General features: G+C 44.3%; 1 protein-coding gene across 1 annotated transcript; it reads right to left on the bottom strand.

The window, feature by feature from the left end:
- Positions 1 to 3,996: 3,996 nt before the first annotated feature.
- On the bottom strand, positions 3,997 to 19,897 carry STYXL2 (serine/threonine/tyrosine interacting like 2). The gene is given in 7 exon segments (XM_036394381.2): positions 3,997 to 10,556; positions 10,559 to 12,364; positions 14,286 to 14,503; positions 15,260 to 15,491; positions 16,314 to 16,408; positions 18,968 to 19,108; positions 19,808 to 19,897. Coding segments are annotated over 6 exon segments (3,492 nt in total). The 5' UTR covers positions 19,090 to 19,108; positions 19,808 to 19,897; the 3' UTR covers positions 3,997 to 9,537.
- Between the last annotated feature and the right edge of the window lie 2,552 nt (positions 19,898 to 22,449).

Raw genomic sequence — 22,449 nt, 5'->3', positions numbered from 1 at the left:
TAATCTGTTGCAAACAGCTGCTCTTTACCCCATAGTAAGGCAGTTAATATTCCACAATACACATTACCTTCTGCTGCTATTTGTCCTGTTACTGAATTGATAAAGGAGCTGGAAGAACAGGGAATTATCGTCACGTCTCATTGCCCGTACAATTCTCCTTTATGGCCAGTAAAAAAATCTAATGGCAAGTGGCAACTAACAGGATATTACAGAGCCTTGAACACTGCCACTGAGCTGCTCACTGCAGCTGTGCCCAGTATGAATGATACAGTCATTTTTCTTAATGAACAATCTCCTGTGCTCAGGCAACACCAGCAGGATGCTTTGAACACCTCAGTGTGGTATCCAGGAGACTGGGTGTGATTTCAACACCCATCACTTGGAAAACTCCAGATCCCTTTGCCACACTTTTGAGAGGAAGTGATATGGGAAACAGTGGATACTGTGGGAGTGAAAATAATCTTTACTGAGATTTGGATATGACCCAAAAGCTAGCTCTTCTCTCCCTCTCCCTAGGAATTGCTGAGCTCCTGGACAAATAAGTGAAATCTATCATTCAACCTGCATACAAATGGAAAGTGTCCATCTAGAAAGTGCATTTAAGCAATCCCTGGAACTTTGTTAATGCTTTTTGTGGTATAGTGCTATCACCTGCGATACTGTTGACAGTATCTAAAAAGTCAAAAGCCTTCATGTGCTGGACAGTTCTAATCCTTACCTTGGGGCATCTGGCATTATGTCATGTAAATTTTGATGCCCTATGCAATGGCCAAACAAATCCACAGAAGCTGGGCTTTGCTCTACCCAGGATTATGAGCAGCTCTGTGTGATAGGGATAAGGACCTAGGCAGGAGTATCTGGAATTAACTTTGGATTCCTAAACAGTCTTCGGGCATTAGAAAAATAGCCTGATTTAAATCCATGTTCAGTGCCTAAGAGCCCCAAATTATGCCAATACCTTTTCAGAAATTAGTAGTGAATTTCAGTGGAAGAAAAAGCTCCCTTAAGTTATAATGGAATTGTTTTCTCAGGACTACTGTCATACTTCTACAGCTTTATAAATAAATAAATAAATATAAAAGGGGAAATATTTATGAACAGTAGTTTCAACCAAGAATTGACTTTCCTAGTGTGCTCCAGGCTGAAATTTCTGAAAACCAAAACTGCTCACTTGCAAGCTATCTCCACAGCCCAGATCAGCAGGCAGCAATTAGTTTCCCAGGCACTCACTCTTCTTTCCATCTTCCTGATGGATATTTCATCTGAGTTTATGCTCTCCTCCCTCACCTTCTCTTCAGCCTCTCTGCCTCTCTTTCCAATAAGGCTATGATCTGTCACAGACTCTCAGTGGACAAGACCTATACATCCCATCACTGTCATAGGCAGTTACATGAGACAGGCCAGGATGAAAAGCGGTTTGGAAGGGAGAGAAGCCGTCATGCTTCAGGGCATAGAGTTGAACTCTAACCAAGGAGGAGAGATGAAGGAGGGCTTTGGGCCAGAAGGGGAAAAAATTTTACTCAGGGCAGGTTATTCCATAATTACCCACTTAAACTTTCTTTATATCTTCTGAGGTGAATCTGGTTCTGGCCAACATCAGAGACACAAAGGGTGGATCACTGGTCTGATCCAGAGGGGAATGAGTTTCTTCATTCTTTCTGCCACTGCACTGAGTTTATAATGTTTTCTGAAACCACAATGAAATCCCTTTCCAAGCGTGACCCTTGCTCTGCCAGTGATAGCCAAAACTCCTTCCCCTAGCCCCGTCCTTCACACTTCCACAAGCAATACAGAGAGAAGCCAGTACAAAGCCAGGTCAAGATGATAAGAACAAAGCCTTGAAGGCTGCTTTTAGATACCAGCTTTACTTCGACAGAGGAGGAAATTTTCAAAGAGGTGAACTCTTTCTGTCTCTCTCTCAGGCAGGAGTCTCCTGGGAGAAGAAGAAAACAGCTTTCATTTTAGCGAGTCATGATATTTATGGCCCTTTTATGGGTTTTGTTTGAAAATATAAAAGTAGATGGACTTAAATCTGTTTCAAAAGAAAGGAGATAGGGAGAGACAGAGCATATGAAGGGCACGTGGGTCTGAATCATCTGCCCACATTCAAAAAGAAATCAAACACCTTCTTTGTTTTAATATGGACCTCTTCTGCCACTCATGAGGATAATATCTGACCTTGTCTGGCATAGACCCTTTTATCCCTAATGACATACAAATTTTTTATGTACACTACTACCAAGAACACTCACCTTGGAATGAAACATGACAACTATTAAATTATGCAACTGCAGCACCATGCAACAGTTCAGGTGCGATTGCTTCCAGGAACCAGACTTTCAGATCACATCTCCTGCAGAACTGAAAGCTTTATACTCTATTCCTGAGGGGCAACTGTCAGCTTCTGCTTGCTCACATACCAGTCTCATGTGGGCTTTTATCCATCCTATTTGTGGTGTCTGTTCAGCAACTGAGGTTGCACCCTTTTGAGGGCCTCCTGTTTTTCATAAGTGGAATCTCCTCTGACCCTTTGCCTCTAGGCAATATTTTTGATCCAATTCACAGACTGAGGAGCACATGCCTCGACATTATTGAGGGAGGGAAGTTTAAGTTGAAGAACTGGGGTTTGCTTTTAGTTTTGAACGTAGTTAGGCCTGTGGTCATTTTATGTGCTTTGGGAACGAACCTCCATAGGTTGTGACAGCTACTGGGATATTTCTATGAGCAAAATGTACAAAGCTCCCCATTAATTGGCAGTTTCATAAAAGGTATTGCAGTTTCATAAAGCTCTCCTCTCAAGCAAGGAGGGACAAATGTTCTGCCCAACTAATGGATGACTTCTGACTGGATCTGAGTTCAGCATGGAGTCATTGCAAAGATCAAATTGCTGGGATGGTCCATGAAGACAGAGCAGTCCTACTGTAGTAATTGCCAACTGGTGTTTACTGCATCTTTCTTTCATATGGTGCCCTGCAATAATCAAATGGAGACATCACAAATAGGCAAATTTTTAAAATTAGGCAAGAGGTGCCCTGAAGTGTAGAGCTGTAAAAAGTTCTTGCCGCCATTGTTATTTTCTATATCACTCGTAAACCTGAAAACTCTTAAGACATTAAGCTGCAGGTTGATGGTGCTGGCAGCTGGGTGATGCTATAAAAATTACAGTTCCTTTAAATGTTTCTGTCCTCTAATTAGTATCACCTAAGTCTTGTTTCAGTTTTATGCCCACACACATGCCCTCCTGACTGGAGTCATCCTTCCTGTCATTGTTACTTGTGCAGAGTCCTTGGTAAGTTTGAATCAGGTTTTAAGATTTATTGATCTGGCCTTGTCCATTCTGTGGTGTGTTCTTTGATTTAATTTAATGACCATAAAGCATTCAGGCATGTTGGCATGAAGGGTGCACTGGAAAGAAATAAGTGATTGATTGATTGATTGATTGATTATGTAGAGACAATGTTCTCTTCATAGTTAACAATGAAGCTAGTTTTCTATTACACACATTTGTGTCTTCCTGGGCACACAGATCTTAACTAAAAGTAAACCAGTCTACCTGCAGATACGAATCAGATGTGGAAGCAGTTATGCTCTTGTGCAAGGATTAAAATTGTCTGTTTTAAAGATACATGCAAATAAAAATGAAATGCAATCCAGAGGGGAAGGTTCAAAGCACAAACAGGATGTCCCTTCTCCAGCTCTCTAAGACAGTTTTCACATCACCACACTTGGATAGTCCTGGGAAGAACTGAATTCATATTGTTGCCTGCTTTTATAAGTCACAAATAATGTTTTCTGTTTATATCTGGGTGTGTTTTTGTTTGTGTGTGCACCCTGTGGCAGAGGTACAGCAGTCACATGAAAACACCAAGCTCAGAAGCCACTGAGTGGTTGTAACAGGAGGATAGCTAGAAACAACATGAAATCAGCTCCTGAATATGTTGAAATGTACCAAAGAACAAAAGGCAGCCTAAGAAAAAAAAAAAAAAAAAACAACCAAAAAAAACCCCAACAAACCAGAAAACAACAAAACCAACCACAATGACAGGGTGCTCATTCAAGCAGATTATGCTGGTATTGGCAATAGACAAGCTAAATACACGCACTTTGAACCTTTTTCAATTTATGACATGAACTACAGGGTTACAAATATTATTGGCATTTAAATTATTACTTCTGGGCAAATAAGTTAGAACCTTGCTGAAATGACTGGGGCAATTCACACACCATTTAGACCTCTGCTCTCACCTCTCTAGAGAACAGTTTATTTGTTACACATACTTCCCATTCTGGAAGTTTTCTTCACAATTAGAACAGCCAGAGATCAGACCCACTTTCATTTTTCTACATGTCAAGTGAAATTCCAGAGAATAGGCAGGTAGCTCTCAAAGAGATTTTGCAGGATTACATGAGTATGCAGTGTCTGTTTCCAAGCCCCAGACTATATTAATCACATGCTTTCAGTACCTTTGTGGATTGTCTATAAATTTAGGAAGGTCATGGATATTGTGTTTTTACATTATAATGTCTATATTGAATGTATTCCAGCTACACCCTTTAAAGAAAGGCAGGCAATGCAACATAACCTCCCCAAATAAAACTTTTTGTCTCATAATTCACCTAGCTCTCCACCACAGCTAATGTGTAAGCATTTCTCAAGGAGCTGTAAAGGAAGGAAATGGTGCTAAACTCCTTTTAAAATTATCCAGTCTGAGCTAGGGCTGCATGCAATAAATCACATTGTCCTGAAATTCCTAGATGGGGGAAATGGGCCATGGCCCCAGAGCTATCAGTATTACAATGCAAAATGCAGCTCTTACAGTAGGAATAACATATTTCTGGCACATTTCCACTTCCTTCAAACTTGCTTGTACCACACTGAATTCCCAATCCAGCACTGATGTCATTTTATCATCGGTGTCCCACTAATGTCTCTCACTCTTTCCATTTCTCCCAGTCCCCTTCACATCTCTCACAGACTTGTGTAACTTCTTTATATCTCCTTTCTTCCCACAGATGTTGCCTCCTAACCTTTTCCCAGACATTGATACATCTAAACAAATTAATATTTTGCATTGGCCTCTCTGGCTTGCATTTGTATCTTCCTATGTCTGACCACTGTAGGTTCCCTTCTCAATTTGTCTATTGTCTTCAGATCTCTTTTTGAACATTTATCTCCTAGCTCTCTGACTTTCATCACTTCCTTATTTCTTACTTCAAGCAGATCAACATCAAATGGGTTTCTCTCTCATCTATCCCTGCTTAACTTCTTTGCTTCCCACATCCTCTGAGTTTCTACCTTGTTCAAAGGACATTAAGGAAACAGAGCAGGTAGAAATGGGAGGATAGCTGTGGAAAAATGCAGAAGGACTTAATGTGACAGAGGGATTGAGAACTAAGATGGCAGATGAAATTCAAGGCTAATAAATGTAAAACATTAGAAATAAGAAAACTTAACATATAAAGTGATGATCTCATAGCTGACCATTGCCATCCAACAAGATTTGGTGTATAAAATAAATAGTTCTATGAAAATGTCACTCTGGTGCTCAGCAACAGCCAAAGGAACATACAGACTGTTAGCAGTCAATAGGGAAGGAACAGAAAAGAGAAAAAAAAGGTCAGTATGCCATAGGATAAATCCCTGCCACACCTGCACCCTGGATACTGCGTGAGGATTTGGTCCCTCATCTCAAACATGACAAAACAGAACTAGAAAGTGTTCAGAGAAGAATGGCCAGGATAGTGAAGAGACATGGGGCAGCCCCTATATGAGGAATAAGTAATTCAGGTAAAAAACCAGAGAATTAAGGATGGGACAGAATGACTGAAGGGGGGTAAAATCTCATGGGACATATAGATACTAAACAGACACTAGATTGGCATTGAGGGCTAGTGGACAGAGATCAGAATAGGCAGAAAGAAGATGGCTTAGCATTTTGTGTGCAGTAACTTGTGGGACTTCTTCCTACAAGAGGTCACAGAGGCTAGTGGGTACAAGGCTATAGTGGTTATAACTCAAAAATTACTAGGCACTTACATAGAAGGAAAACCTATTAAGGGCTATTAAATACAAAAATATCACACCTGGCTTAGGAAGGCCTTGAGTTGCAAATGATTAGAAGCTGGAAGATCATGCTGGGGAAATAACACTTTTATCACTGTATATATTCTTCCCTAGGTATTCGCTGTTGTTCTCTATCAGAGACAGGATATTGAGCCAGATGGACCTTTGGTCTGACCCCATACAGCCTTTCTTATGTTCTTGTGTTTATATTCTTAACTGACCGTATGGATGCTCCTTTCACTTTCACCTTCCACTATACAATGCCAAAAAACCCCTCCTCCCTACAGCAGCAAACTGAGAGGAAAAAAAATATCAGTCCCAGCACATCTTTGCTGAAAAATCCTTCCTAGATAAATTTGGGTACTTATTTACTCTTTTAATCTACTGTCAGACTGGTGTCATTGCTGAAAAACCATTCACTCTGCAGCTCTGGTCACCTGAAACAATCTGTGCAGACCTCTCCCCTTTCAGCAATTCCTTATCTCCTTCTAAATTCTCATCTTAAAAGCTGACTTTCTAGCCTGCCTTCAACCCCTCCATTTCTGTCTCTCCTGGTTATTGGTCTTATGACTGAATGCTTTAATATTTTCACCATGCAAGGTCTTTATGTCACTGTTTCATGTAATTTATACCTGTGAGCTGGAGCCTTTCCCATCTTGCTTTCAAGCACTGGCCATATACTGCATGGAGTCCAAAATGATCCCCACCCCCTTATTGCTTTGGGGGTTTGGCTTTATTAACAAGGATATAAGCAATAAGAAAATAAAGTTCAGCCATTTCTAAGGCTTCTCCCTCATGGCTGCTCAGCCAGCATCTTAGATGGTCTCTCCCCAGCAAACCATTTTTATCTCCCTTTTACACAAGTGAACTAATAAGCCACCTACCTCAATGAGTCAGCAGAACCCACTTAACCCTTTCTCACAAGGGTCAAAACTCGCTATCAGGATGGTCTGGCTCAGACTTGTTACAGAACCATATTCTGCCCCTTGGTCTTGAATAATTTATTTGTGCAGCAGACCTAGATTAGTGTTTAAATCAAAATGCTGCCCAAACAAAGGCTGTGCTGTACAGTGCAAAATGAAACCAATTACTACATCATCTACTGCTCGTCTTTTACAGCGCGAGATGCCCCCTGCAGTACTGCAGAGGACAGGCTTGTCTGCTGGGAACATCCAGGCACAGGAAGCAGGAGAGGGATTTTTCAGAGGGAATCAGCTTTTGATAAAAAAGTAAATTCAGTGCCAGAAGGTATTGCACACTTCCACTTTGATCCATCAAGACTTAAGACCTTTTCTAGGATGAAATTAAAGCAAGCTCCAAATATATCTATGCAGAGCTGTTTTCTGGTGAGCAACTTTACCAGGGATGAAGGAAAGAGGAAAATGCCTATCCTAACATGCACTGCAGAAATTCAATATAAATTCTCAGAATGTGGCTCAAGGCCTGGAATTTCACTACTTTAAAAATAACAACTCACAGAAATATACAGAAACAAGGGATGCATTGTATAATATATTATTTTATAGTAGAAGAGCATTATAAACCACAGAGCATCTCTGCATGCCTGAAACATTAGCACAACCATGTTCCTTATGTATTTCAGAAATGTAATCTGAGTTTACTAAAAAAAAAAAAAACCAAAACCCCAAAACAACCCACACAACTAAGTGATTTCTCTTATTTTTTCTACCTTTGTTACTGGTTAATCACCTGATTGTGAGACTCCATTCACCTGACAATAAGTAGCTATCATTTACCCCAGTCCTGGATGTCAGAAAGAATCATCTTTATCTTCAGAGAAGCAGGGATAATGTCTGATCAGTGAGTTATAGTTGAGAGAAATGATTCTAAGTTTAGGAAAATTGCCAGCTGCATTTTGTTATCAGTAACCATTATTTAGATAGCATTGCTGATGTGTGTAGCGCCATACAGACAGGGACAAAGAGCAGGCCCTTGCCCTGTGGAGCTTGCTGTCTGTATTATACAATTAAAATAGGGAGAGGTACTAGCATAATGGTAATGGTGAGCTCTAAGCATCACAGTGGGAGAGAGAAGAGATTACAAGAAAAAGACAAACTTCCTGTGAGAGAGTGCTACTGCATCATCCCTCCATTGTTGTTTTAGATTCAGCTCTGCCAGAGGGCTTTGTTGGTTCAAAATACAGTCTGTACAGAAGGGGGAACTGATAATTCCTGAGCCAAAGTCAGTAGAAACTGGCCTATGTGCTTATAAGAGAGAGGTGGAGGATGTTGACTGGTGAGGATTGGGTGCTGTGGTGTGGAAAGACACACAAGTGATGCTGTGGCAAGCTCACAAGGCTCTGCAGGGCATGGAAAGACCCGAGGCTCTTAACCTGGAGTACTCAGTTACCATGGAGGCTGGGCTTCTTCCTGTGTAGCTCAGGATACAAAGAACACTTTAACTGTAAGATGCCATTTGAACCTACCCCCTAAAAACAAGCTTCCAGGTGCCACCTTCAAAGACACACAGTTTCTCCTTAGGTGCACGGTACGTTACACCTATGGTCTAATGAAACAATTTTAATATGAGGTCAGTTTGTGTATTGCTCTTTTCTTTCAAGGCAATCATGTTGAAAATTAATCTGACTATAAACACAAAAGCACCAATTTAGCTGAGCTGCATACATAAATCAAACTGAAGTCAATACTCAGAAACCCAGCCTACACTAACACTAATCCTAACTCTATCTCTTTAACTACATCAAAAAATGATTTTTGGATGGCTGCTCATATTACTGTGTTTTTCCTTTGTTGACTTGAAGCTATTAGGAGGAACCAACCATACTGGAGCAGAGATGACCCTATCTAATGGAAAACAATGAATACATTCATTACTGCACTTAACTTCTAAACAGGAAGCATTTTCTTTTTTCGAGTATTCTTTGCTTCTGCTACTTAGTAAAGTAAAACAGAACATGTATTCCCCTGAACTGTCTTACTTCTCTAGACATTCGTAAGGCTGGTGCAGAAAATGGAGCCTACCTGGTAATATCTTCTCAGTCGTATAAAGTAAAACTGATTAAGAGAAAAACATTCTTTAAGTTCCTAGAAAAGGCTGTTGGCTTCTTCCATTTATGATCAAAAAGATCCTAGAAAAAACATGTCCAGTCTTTAACGACACTAGGAAATTGAAATAACCAAAATGGGATGTGATTGGTCTTTTGACTTGAGGTGTCACCGTTACCTGCTTTTGCTGCTGAAACATCGTCTGGCTCCTAATGGCTCCTAACATTGTGTTCCTACCTACATTGATCATTTAATACCAGCATCTTCTTTCTGACAAACCACAAATACTTGCAGAACTTGACCTCTTCCCTTCATCGCTTTTGATTAAGAAGAGAACTATCTGCAGGAAATGCCCTACAAACCACAAAGGATTATCAAAAATATAATGATGAGTGAGTGATTCAGGGACTCTGTGGCTCTGCTTGTGTTCCTGTAGTCTGATCTTGGTCACTCTTCCCTTCTCCGCTGGAGCTTTGCTGTAGTTGCTTCTAGTCGGCTTCTCCAAGCAGCAATAATGGCATCATCATCCATCTCTTCTTCCTCTTCTTTACGTGTGCTTCGCCTGTACTGAGAGACCTGCCTAGATGCAAACCTTTCTTCACTTTGCTCCACTTTTGCCTCCTTCTTTCCATCCTCTTCAGACTTTGAAAAGCTTTGTGTGAACTTTCTCTTTGCTCCACACTCTGACATGTCTGACCTGGCCTCCTCTTCACATGCCTCCACATGATGAGCTCTAACTCGGCTCTGTGTAGATGGTTCAGGGGATTCAGAGTCAAATGGTGGTTCAGGTGACTGGCTGAAAACATGCAGATCTGGGCTGCTTCCTCTGGAACTTGTCTCACTGACCCTTGACCTTGTGAACTTGTACATCTTTTTGTCCTCTTTTGCAGAAGCAGAGGAAAATCTTGACATGGTTCTCAGTGAATCTCCTGTTGACTCGTAGGAAGAACAGCTATCTAGCTCTTTTCTTTGGGACCTGCAGAATCTGTAACTGGATGTCTCAGAATCCATCTGTCTAACTTTGGATGATCTATATTTCTCTCTAGCTTTCTCAGTCTGATCATAATATGACGGTGGTTCTCTTTCTGCTTTCAGGCCATTGAGCCACTCGGTAATATCAGTATCTACCTCTGACTTTGGTACACCTGAGGTTGCAGGTTGACTGGACAGATCGAAGACTGCATCAGTTCTGTCAAAATCTGCTTGCAAGGGTCGCCTGTGGCTGTTTGTTGTACTCTCTCTGTCATCTTCTGTTTCATCTTCCTCTGCTTTGGTCACCTTTTTTTTAAATAAAGTGCTGCGTTTATTGTCTCTGATCACCTTTTCAATTTGATAGTCTGACATTTTTTCTCTCATTTCCATTTGCATCTCCTTCTCCTTCCTCCTGAGCTTCTTTAGGTCAACATCATCAGCAAAGAGGCTGTACAGTGGTTTGCTTGTCTGGGTCAGCTTCATGTTTGAAGTAGTCCTTCTGTCCTTGCACTCACAGAGGTGTTGCAGGACAGCACAGACTGAGACTCCGCCCTGCGCAGGTCCTGCTGGTGGAGCTGAGAGGCAGCGAGGGATGAGCCACTCTGAGCACTGAGAAGAGAAACTTTGTCATCATCTGCACGCCTGCCAAGGTCTCCTGACAGGGAGGCCATGGCGGACGATGGACGGGACAGCATCAGGATCTCATTCTGCTTTTGAGCAATGGTTTCACTGACCACGTTAGCGATCCAGTTCTGAATGCTTGCCATGGATATTGTGTCACCTGGGCCAACTGGGAGATTGGGAAGGGGTATATTTGGCAGCTGCGTTGCTCCAGTACAACTCCTGGCCTGTGACAAAGATGAATGATTTGTCTGCATGCTCAGGGCAGAAGCTGCATCGTCAGCACCACTTGCAGAAGGTGCTGAAGACCAGAAAGCTGACAGGGGAATACTCCCACTCATTGTACTCTCTGTCTCCCAGCTGCACATGGACTGGCTTTCTTCTAAAATTTTCTTTGAACGCTCAAGGAGCTCTACACGCCTCTGCCTCTTTTTAGCTGAAGCAGAATCCTCAGTTTTGGCAAATTCCACAAATTCCTCCTTGCTGCTTTCACTGCCTACCTTCTTCTGCCGCTTCATCTTCCAAGCCTGGTAAGCAGTCAGATCAATATCTGACAAACTCTTCGCTTCTGTTTCCTCCTGACCTGCCTGGCTGCCATCCTCTGCTGGAGATGGTGCAGATGATGGTTCTAAATCCTTCTTGTGAAAGCCAAACTGGATCCTCTTGACCTTCCACCTTTCTAGAGGAGTCAACTTGTCCTTGTTCTTTTGGCAGAAATTGTAGAAGGAGCTACAGGAGGAGTCTGAAAACACACTCTCCTCATCCACATCCCTCTCCTTTCTTCCTGTTTCTGGGGATTGTCTTTCCCCACAGGTTTTATTCCTAGAATGATACCTCTGAGCAGCTTCTTTCTCAATCTCCAGAAGCCTCTGATTCCACATGTCCCAGGTGCTCTCAGAAGACATAGAGTCTGTGCGGCTCCTCCTCATCCTGCTAAAGCTACTGGCTTCCAGCTGCTTTTTTAGGGTTCGGATCTCAAAACTGCTCACGCTCTCAACATCACTGAATTCACCTGATGGGTAAGGTCTTCCTCCCATGCTGCATTCACCATCCTCCTCCCTGGCTGTACCCGCCATCTGGTATTTCTCATTTCTGCGCTGCCAGTCATGGATCCTCCGTTCCACATCCTCATCAGATTGTTCCTCTTCCTGATCCAGATGCTTTGGAGATGTTCTTCTTTCATAGTGAACTCCTGCTTCCTTTACAGATAGGCCTTGTTTCTTCCTCCATTCCTCATACAATTGTTCCTCTTCCTCCTCAGTGATCAGGGTGGAGTGTTTGGAAACCCAGCTGGTTTTTTCCACTGATGAAGAGCTCATAAAACTACCCAGAATGCTGCTGGTGTCCTCTTCTTCTACGGTGATGGAGTGGGCTTTGGCTCCCTTGATGCTCCCTGAGTCCCCAGCTCCAGACAGCCGTGAAGAAGTCCCTGCACAGGGAAGAGGACTTTGGTTTGGAGTCACGTCCTCATCTCCAGAACGCTCCAGCTCTCGCTCCTCCAAGAGCTGCTCATTGAGCTCCCGCAGCTGCTTCAGGAAGCCGTCGTTGGGGTAGATGGCACGTTTCTTCCTCAGGGTCATCAGAGCCTCCAGAACAGTCATGTGGTGGTAGATCATCAGGTAGGCAGCCACCAGCACAGCTGAGCGGCTGATCCCCATCTCACTGCTGACAAGGATTCTGCCTACAGACAGTGAATATGAAAGGCATCAGCTATTTCCAATAGCAGACAGGATGCTCTGGTATGTAGCACAAAAGCATTCTCTGCATAGTGTTAAAAACTACACTGATTATATGTTTCAGAGACTGAAACCAACACAAAATATTCAGCTTTACCTTAATAAAAATCTGGATACATACCAATAAAAAGCACATTAGTCTCAAAAACTGTGGGCAGGCACATTTCCAAACAATCCAAATAGTATTTGTATTTTCGCCTACACTCTTCACTTACTCAAAAAGTCAAAAAGCTTATAATAGGTATTAGAAAGGCAAGTGAGATATTCTTGAGTTGCTTGGTCAGACATTTAAGCTTTCCATGCTTTTTTCTCAATATGTAAAAAGTGAGATATTAGCATTAGCCTCCAGGAAGGTATTGGGAAGATAAGCAAGTAACTTATTTTTTCTATAAGGGACATTATAGGACTTAAACAACAATTTTATATTAATTTAATAATGTTTTTGCTAGAATCTAGATCGGTTTTGCAAGGTACCCTCAAACAATTACATTGAACACTGGCTGGAGGCCAAAGTCCTGTTACATCTTACAAGAACAGAACCAAGCAACTATCAGAAAAGAGCTGATTTTGACCCTGACAAACTGATCTAGATGCTTCAAACTAGTGGGACCCGCTGTCCTGCACCAGTAACTGTACGAGCAAGAATAAGAATCAAAACTGAGGATCTGCTTTATTTTATAGCATTTACTACCTCTTGCAGAAAACCAAGTTTTGGCACAGACAAATTGTTTGGGGTTTAAGTTACTTGTATGGCAAATTACAGCTAAAGAAAAGCTTGTAAATACAGAGAGAGTGTAAATGAGTCTTTGCTAGCTTGCAAACAACTGAAATTACTGCTTCTAAATGTGTGATAAACTCCTGTTTAATCAATCTGTTTGCACTGAAACTTAATGAAGCCAATTTAAGCATCAACTACAAGAGGTTTACCTAATGAACCTCTTCCTCCAATCCTGAAATCTCTTTAATAACTTAGCATCAAAAGTCTTGGTTGCCTTCCAAGTGTTTTACCAGCCAGCTGAGCCAATCTAACAGCTCAGAAAGAGGGGGAGATCTCCTTCCTTTTATTTCTTCCAAGGCTCGTATGCCTTGGTGCATCCTCCTCGTGTTGTTGAGCTACTAAAACTGGCTCAATGTTCCTTGCATACTGACAAAACTTTACACTTTTCTTACTGTAACTGCTGTTTGGAGGTCATCTGTTGCTTCTCTACAGAAATGAGATTAATTGACAATTTATATGAAGAGTATCAGTGAGGTCACAGACTCTGGTGCTTCTTTCAAAACTGAACTGCAAAAAGATATTTCTAACTGTCCACTGAATTTGCAACAAAATGACCAGTGTGCACTGGAGGTCCACAGAATAACAGTTGCCATGGAATTGAAGTCCAGCAAATCTGACAGCCGTCTGGGTATAGACACCCAGAGGTTCAACTCAGCCACTTGGATTGTTCTAGAAAATCAGCCTGGTTTATGGCATCATGGAGAAACTGGAATGTGCAGCGTACAGGAATATACCTATCTCTCTATTTATATAGTATTATAGACTATCAATATTTTTAAAAAATGTATTAGAGCAGGATTCTACTCTTTGCTATAGTCAGTTTTTTTCAAATCAGCTGCAGGAGCTGACTTGCAGCCACTTTGAACCTGAAGCCATGGGGCTGCTGGGCCTGGCTTCCCCTTTCCAGTGTGCTCCCTCCTGTTTTGAATGAGACTGGGCAGGAATGGGAAGGAGGTGTTCACTGTCATGCAGAGGGCAAAGGCTCTGCCTTCTACCCCATTACAAATGTGGCATATCAGCTGTTATCAGAGTAAGGTTTCTCCCTGTTAATTCCCAAGAAACCTGGAACCACTTCAATCTCCTCTTACCTCTGTAAGTCAGCAGGGCTTCGTCAAGGAACTCTGCAGCTGGGCGGAAGTATTTGGAGATATCCGTATCTGGAAAATCATCCACTTCAATGCCCAGGTACTGGATATTGAGACCATTGTAGAAACTTGCTCCTGTGTAGACACCTGTGCCATGAGCTGCATTCAGGACATGGGTGATCCCCAGTCTCTTCAAACGGCTTTTGTTCACTGCAACGCTTCTGCAGAAAAGGAAAAAAAATGTTAGATATCAGTGCTGCCTATTTTAGGTGGGAAAACAGCTGCATGCTATAAGGTCTACATCACTCCCAGTCCATGTAACTCATTCAGCATGAGGCACCACTCAGACCTTAATGTCCTTTGAGAATTCTACAGGTATCTCTTTCCAATACTCACTGTGAAAATAAAACAAGAATCCTGCATTCAAACAGCCATATGCTCTGGTTCCACTCCAGCTTGGTTTGAAACTCATACTGCCATCCTAGGATCAGACCATGTACTTATTTATCAATTTTTACCACTCCACAATTGATGCTTTACTCTATATCCCCTTCTAATTCTGTCTGGTCACTTACACAGGTATCTCATATAGCAGAACAATGGTACAGGAGACCTAATCAGGTTTACTTGACATTTGCTTTGGCATTACCTTTTAAACTCCCATTTACATACCAAAGACTTTAGTTCCAATTTTAGGGCCAAATTCCAATCAGAACAGTGGAATTTGGGCTTATTTGTCTTTTCCTCTCTTAAACTGTTGAAGCATCTAAACAGAATAGGAAAGCTGGTGATTCTATTCCAGAAGTATTTACTTTCCAGTGCATAGAGATTTCTGTGAGCACAGTCTGAAAAACACTTTAGGGCTCTCTAGGGATGAAAGGTATTAGATGCATGTAATACATGTTATGCCTTCAATGGTTCCAGTTGACCCTTTACTGGGAATCTCGTGCAGCTTGATGACAGAAGCCGACACTCACTTTTCTGCTATGAAGACATTAGGCCAGACTTCATCCACAGCGTCCCTGGGGGTCTCCAGCCTGTCCTTCACAAGTGCCCTCTGCAAGTCCATCACACACGGCGTGTTAAACAAGCTGGTGTCATCAATCTTCTCCTTAACTCGGTTGTACAGGTCTTCCACCATCAGCTGCTGCGCAGACTCCAACATCCTGGGACACACCGAGTCCACCCTGACGTCCTTTGTCTTCAGCTCTGGAATAAACTGACATTGTAACTAAGAGCACACAAAACCAATGCAAATGTATGAGCTATCCTTACTTGTGCCTGGGACAAGCCTTGTGGCTTTTCTTCCCCAGAAATATCACCCTGTTCTGTCTGCAATGCAGGCAGGTATGTGTTCACTAGCAGCTGCCTCAGGGTAATCAGCAATGAGAAGGGCACATTGCACTCAGCCCCACACTGGCCAAAGGCCTGGGAGCTAAGGGCACCCTTGGTTCCAGGCCCAGAAGAGGGGAAGTGGAGAGGGAGCTGCTGGGCTCTTCTCCCTGGTATCCAGTGGTCAGACATGTGGGAATGGTTCAAAGCTGAGCTGGGGAGATTCGGACTCGACATAGAGAAGCACTTTTTCTCTAAGAGGGTGGTCAAACACTGGAACAGGCTTCCTAGGGAGGTGGTTAATGCCCTATCCTTGACAGTGTTTAAGAGATGCTGGACTGTGCCTTAATAATATGATTTAACTTTTGGTCAGCCCTGATAGTTGGACTTAGATGATCATGTTTAATGTCCTTTAATCTGAAATACTCCATTTTGTTCTGTTCTATTCCATTCTAGTCTGATTTAGTTTGTTGCAGCAAGCAACCAGCACTCAAACTTTTAATCCTGCAGTACACAATTCTGCCACAGATTCATTGCACAGCTTCAAAGGAAGTCACCAAACCTTTCTGTAAGTTGTTCTTTCTTTCTCTACTTCAGATGGAGTTTTCTCATAAGAGCTTTTTTATCATTTAGGATCTGTAGATGAGAAAGGCAAAACAAGTGCAACTGCAGGTCTCTGTAACTTACATAGTCTCTTACCTTCACTGATGATTTGTTTGGCAGCCACAGCAGATGACAGATGGATTGGATCCATGAAGATGCTCTCTGTGTCAGTGTCTGATATCATGGAATACCTGCCAACCAACCACACTGCCTGTTAGGCAAATGCCCTCCACTGAGATCCCATCCCCAGGACTTCAGCCCTCTTCACCCATTCCAGAGGGGAACAGCAGGGAACTGGAGCAGGGAGGATTCTTTGATTGTAGAAAGGAAGTCCCAGCTCTTCTCCCACATCTCATTCCCACCCTGATCTCTAGCATGGCACTACAGGCTTAAAAGATGTCTTGGCATCCAGTGTTTGCAGGATGTAGACAGGTCCCATGGGGAGAAGCTGCAGTGAGTGTGATCAGATTGCCTGGTGGAGGAGTTTATGGGCAGAGAAGATCAGTGTCTGGTTTGAGACTGGGAGGGGATGGATCACAAAAAATAGTCTCACAAGTAACTCCCACTTAGACAGACAGACATAAACATGGCTCTAACTAGAATTTATTGAGTAATTCAAAACAGATTGCACTAGAAAACAGTTGGGTTTTCTTTTTGCCAGTTAATTGCCTGCAAGCATCCTTTGAGTTACCACAAGCTGCAGTGCAAGCACTGAGATTGAAGCCCATGAATCTCTCCCTCAGTACTTTGTACCTTGGGCACTTCAGAGCATGAACCTGTGATCAGTCTCTCCACTCACTCGTTGTGTAACTGTGGGTCAGAAACACTACAACATCCACAAACACCTTTGAAGTGTTATTTGACACAGGATAATAAGTTTTTGTTAATCAAAAAAGGACACAACCTTAAAAACAAATATATTTCCCTCTGGATCCACCTATACAGTCCAAGAAGATTCAGTCTCTCAGTTAGACCATCTTAACAAAATATTTTACAGGGCTTTTTCCCTGATCTACGCCCTCTACACTGCCTTCCAAATAGATGATACAAATCACTAGGACAAGTTTGCTGCCATCACAGAAGCTCTCTGGCACTGCAAGGCTTGCAGACTTGCAATACACTGCTTGTTTTTGTTTAATTAAGGCAGGAGAGGGAGGGTGATTAATATGCAGTCAGGGTGCAGCAGTGTCTGGAGAGCTGAACTGCTTTCAGGCTCCAGAATCAAAACAGAGGGCACAGCCATCGGACACCACTTAACAGGCTCATCCAGGCCATTTAGCTGAGTTCCAGCACTTGTCAACTGTGACTGCAAGTAATCCTTTTCTAGTTCTTCAAAGGAGTTTACGAGATGAGCAAGGGGAGTCTCAGTCTCATTTACATGAGCTGACACAAATTTGCAACTATGCCCTGCCTTCGATTCCTTCTGCTGTAAAGGCTGCCTCCAAGCTCAATAAAAAGGCAGCAGTTGGCAATAATCTGCCACCACAGGCTCAACATGTTTTACCTATAGCTGCCCTGAGCTTCTGTGAAACACAGATCTGCCCAAGCCTGGGTCTTTCAAGCACCCCCTTCTGCCTGGGAAGGATCTTGCCATTTTCATCACTGTGTTTTGCCACTGACAGCAAGAAAAACGGGAAGGGAAGGGAAGGGAAGGGAAGGGAAGGGAAGGGAAGGGAAGGGAAGGGAAGGGAAGGGAAGGGAAGGGAAGGGAAGGGAAGGGAAGGGAAGGGAAGGGAAGGGAAGGGAAGGGAAGGGAAGGGAAGGGAAGGGAAGGGAAGGGAAGGGAAGGGAAGGGAAGGGAAGGGAAGGGAAGGGAAGGGAAGGGAAGGGAAGGGAAGGGAAGGGAAGGGAATAAACTGGAGAGATGTTTCTGTTCATTTTGAGTGACTGATGAGCAGTAGGAGAGAGCTCAATACATAATTTTACAATACATAATTTTACTTTATGTGAGCTCAGTGATCTTCCTAAACAATTTTGAAATACATGTGGTTAAATGAAATAAGTACTCAATTATTCTGCAGCTAGTCCCACAGTTAGCAGGAAACATTTCATAACCTCCTACAAGGGACACTGGGGAAGGTTCTTTTTAAACTCTATTCCTGCTCCCTGCTTTCAGCTAAAGTATCTCAAAGGTTATAGAAAGCCCTGCAGAGCATTTTGCTTTAGGAAAAGAGAACAGAGGGGTGTATTTTTCCTTGTGTTAGGAGAAAACACATCTAATCATGCTTGTTTTGCTTGAGGTAACTCAATTTCTGCTTGTGCAGTGACAGTCTCCTGTTCAGTGCCTGAAGCCTGTAGCTCAAGTTGGTTCTGAATCAAACCCAAATCCCAAGACCTTTGGTCTTTCTGTGACTGGCAAAGCCTAATATCAACATTCAATAAATCCACAAGTCCTTATAAATGGACATAAAGATGAAGCTGAATTTGTGAAGAGTTGAAATAGGATCAGAAGTTTCAGCAGAGGGGTATGAGAGGGTGAGACAGGGAAGAGGGACACCAGCAGCCCATAGTAATCCTTCCTGCAGTTTATCCCTGCTGCACTCTCCCAGCAGGGTGGATTAATTAGTGCAGGAGTCCTGTCTCTGCAGGCTCTGTGTGAGTGGCACACTGACCCCACCTCAGGGAGGGCAGGGAATCCCCGGGCTCAGCTTGGCCCAGGTGCCAGGGTGGAGGGGAGGGAGGAAGGGAAGCAGGGAAGGGCAGCAGCTCCCACGTGCTGCCAGGAGCCCTGGCAGTGCCTGTGCACTCACCGGCTGGGCGAGGGGCTGCGCAGGTAATGGGCCTGCACGGCCTTCACGTCTGGGCCCTCCTCCTCCTCCTCTTCCTGGGGCACCGCCGGCTCCTCGCTGTCCGATTCTCTGCCGCTGGCCATGGCGGCTGCTGGGGATCCGCTACAAGGAGCAGGGCAGCAGGGAGAGCCATTACACAGGGCTGCAGGAGGCCGGTCCCTGCCTCTGGGGCACAAGTGGCAGGGGGGTACAGCAGAAGGGTTCCCACTCTGCTCCTGTGAGGAGCCCTTTCCATAAGGGCTGCGCTGGCTCCTCTCACAGGGCACCTGCCATTCCCAGGGCCTCATGCAGCTCCCTGGCTGCTGCCCAGCGAGCGCCAATGCTCTTCTGCTGTGAGTAAGGGTGCTGGAAGGCCAGGAAGGAAGGGGTGGCAGGGCAGAAACTCTATACTCGCCTGACCGACCGCACGAGGTGGCTGGAAGGAGCTGTACTCAGCCAGAGCCGGCCTAGAAGGAGGGTCAGGGGCAAGAAACATGAGACCTCGTGTCCCCAAAATGAAATGCTCCTAAAGCTTAAGGCCAATGGAGCTTGAAGGCTTGGGACTTTGTCCTTGTAATCCTTTGTGTGGAGGCTGCTGTTCTCACCCTGGGTGTGGGAGACTGAGGCCACCACAGCTCAGTCAGGAACATGGAAACACAGCAGCCAACACTTGTCCTGGCCCAGGCAGAGGGACCCTTGCCTCAGTGCCACAAGAGGCAGCGGCAGCCCCCACGGGCCCGGCAGCCGGGCTCGGCTGGAGGATGGCGGCCGCGTGGTCACTCACGGGGCAGCGAGCAGGGTGAGCAAGGAAAGGGAACTTACCCCTGTGCCTGATGGCTCCACTGGGGGTCCCTGCTGGCAGCACGGCAAAGGAGTCCACGGAAGACAGCAAGGAGCAGTACTGGGGGGGAAAGCAACCAGCTGCCCCCCTCTCACTCTCTCTACTGCTTCTTCATCGAGGGGCAGGACAACTGTTGGCACCAAACCTTTATCAGCTTTCTAAATATAGCTGTCGTGACACTGGCTGCTGGATTGCACAGGGAAGGAATTCAGTGCCTCACAGACAGCAGCTGGTCAAGCACTTAACTCCTTCCCTGCTGTGGGCTGGATCATTTCTCAGTTGCAGGAAAGAGTCCAGAGGCAGTGAGGCTGGACCTCTGCCTGCAGAGAGCCTCCAGGCAAGGGGGGTCCCACCAGGCACAAACTGAAATGCAGGTATGACCTCTGATATCCTTGGGAAATGCAGTGCAGGCTGAACCCACTCCAACCTAAGGGAAGTAAGCTACCTGTCAGCTACCTGGACTTCTGCATTGACTTTGGCATGGTCCCACACAACATTCTTACCTCTCATTTGGAGAGAGGTGGATTTGATTGATGGACTATTTGATGGATAAAGAAGTGGCTGGATGGGATCCAAATACAGTCAAAGGCTCAGCATCCCAACAGGGATTGTGAACAAGTGGTGTCCCTCAGGATCCTGCACTGGGACCAGTACTGCTCAGTGTCTTTAATAACGACACAGACAGTGAGACTGAGTCACACTCAGGAATTCCTCAGAGGACACCAGGCTGAGTGGTGCCCTAGATTCAGTAGGGGCAGGAATACCATACAGGGGAGAAGTGGGCCCATGTGAGCCTCACTAAATTCAACAGGGCCAAGTGCAAGATCCTACATCTGGGTTGGGGCAGTTCTCAATATCAGTACGGGCTGGGGATGAATGGATCCAGAGCAGCCTGGAGGAGAGGGATTTGAGAGTATTGGTGGATGAACAACTGGATGTGACCCAGCCCATAATGCCAACCATATGCATCAGAAGTGTGACCTGCAGGTCAGAAGAGGGGTTTGTCCCACTCTGCTCCTGTGAAACCCCACCTGAGTACAACACTCAGCTCTGGAGCCCCTAGCACAAAACACAGACCTCTTGGAGAGGGTCCACAGGAGGGCTAAAAGCTGATCAGAAGGCTGGAACACTTCTACGGAGCAAGGCTGACAGAGTCAGGTCTGTTCATCCTGGAGAAGGTTCTAGGGAGACCTTATTGCAGCCTTTCTGTACTTGAAGGGGATTTTATAACAAAGAGGGAGAGAGACAATGATGGAACAAAGGGCAATGAATTTAAACTAAGAAGGTAGCTTAGTTTAAATAAAAGGAAGAAATTCTTTATGAGGATGGTGAGGCATTGGAAGAGATTGCCCAGAGAAGTTGTAGATGCCCCATCCCTCAAGTGTCCAAGTCCACGTTGGGTGGGGTTTTAAGAAACCTGGTCTGCTGAAAAATGTTCCTGCTTGTGGATGATCTTTAAAGGTCCCTTCAGACCCAAATGATTCTGTTCTGTGGTTGTAAAATAGCTGATTTTTGTTCTTAGAAGAGCTACGACTGAGCCACACTGTGTGTTCTCCAATGTCTTTTCAAAAAGGAAATCTCTAGTTCCCACCTCCTGATCCCCCAGGAAAGCTCATGGGCCAGGCTGGCCCAGGACAGAACCAGATGAAAGTCTGAGTGTTGTTTGATGAAAGTGTGAGTGTTGTTTATCTGTACTGGGGGCTCCAGTTGTGAGTCATGCAGGAACACCCCACTGTCGATTCCCTTAGCAAACAAACAAGCAAACCAGAAAGGAGTGGAAAAATGAAACTCACCTGCCTAATACCACAGATACCTTTGGTGCTGTATCATGCTGGGCCTGCACATCTCCTTCCTTCTTGCTTGAGTGCTGCTTCCCCATGTGGGGAAGGGAGCTGTGTCTGTAGGGATGCCACAGCATGGCAAGGAAGAGCTGTGACACAGCCACTCAAGCCTTGGTGTGCTCACAGCCCAGACTTGTGTTCATGCAGGTACAGGGCTGAGAGAGCAGGGAAAGAAGGTGGTACACTGAATCTTGGGTGTCACAGCAAGGGGAGGAAGGGATGGCTGATTGGGGCTTGAAGAGATCCCAACCGTTTCATGCACAAAAAGAGGATGAATTGTGTTGATCCTGCAGATGACTCCTCTGGGCAATGCAATTTCTAGCTGCTTCTGCAATGACCATGTGTTCTTGTTAATTACTGCTAATTGTGGCAAGAAGTGGTCTCAAGATATTTGCTTATAGAGTGCCTTATATTGGAGAACAGAGCTTTCAAAGGACCTAAATGTGGGAGCACACATACCATTGGCATCCAATAAAAATAGATGCTTTTAAAAGTCACTGAGCTGCTTCTGAAAATCCTATTAGTGAATCTTTAGGATACAAGTGCAGCTAAGGATGGTGAAGGCCCTGCCATGCTCACTGCAACCCTTCAGATGCAGAGATGGGAAGAGGAGCCTGTAGGTTACAGACTTGTGGAGAACACTCATAGCAGGCAGCCTAGCAGCTCCTCCTCACTGCTGGCTGTTGGGTTTTGGGTTCAAGGTGACTACACAGAGCAGAGGCAGAGGCAAGGATGACAGAAATCTTTGCTAATGACCGTTTGCATGTGCAAATGTAGCAAAA

Source organism: Molothrus ater, chromosome 2, assembly GCF_012460135.2.
Source record: "Molothrus ater isolate BHLD 08-10-18 breed brown headed cowbird chromosome 2, BPBGC_Mater_1.1, whole genome shotgun sequence".
Taxonomy (NCBI): Eukaryota; Metazoa; Chordata; class Aves; order Passeriformes; family Icteridae; genus Molothrus; species Molothrus ater.
This window is presented reverse-complemented; position numbering and strand designations above follow the sequence as displayed.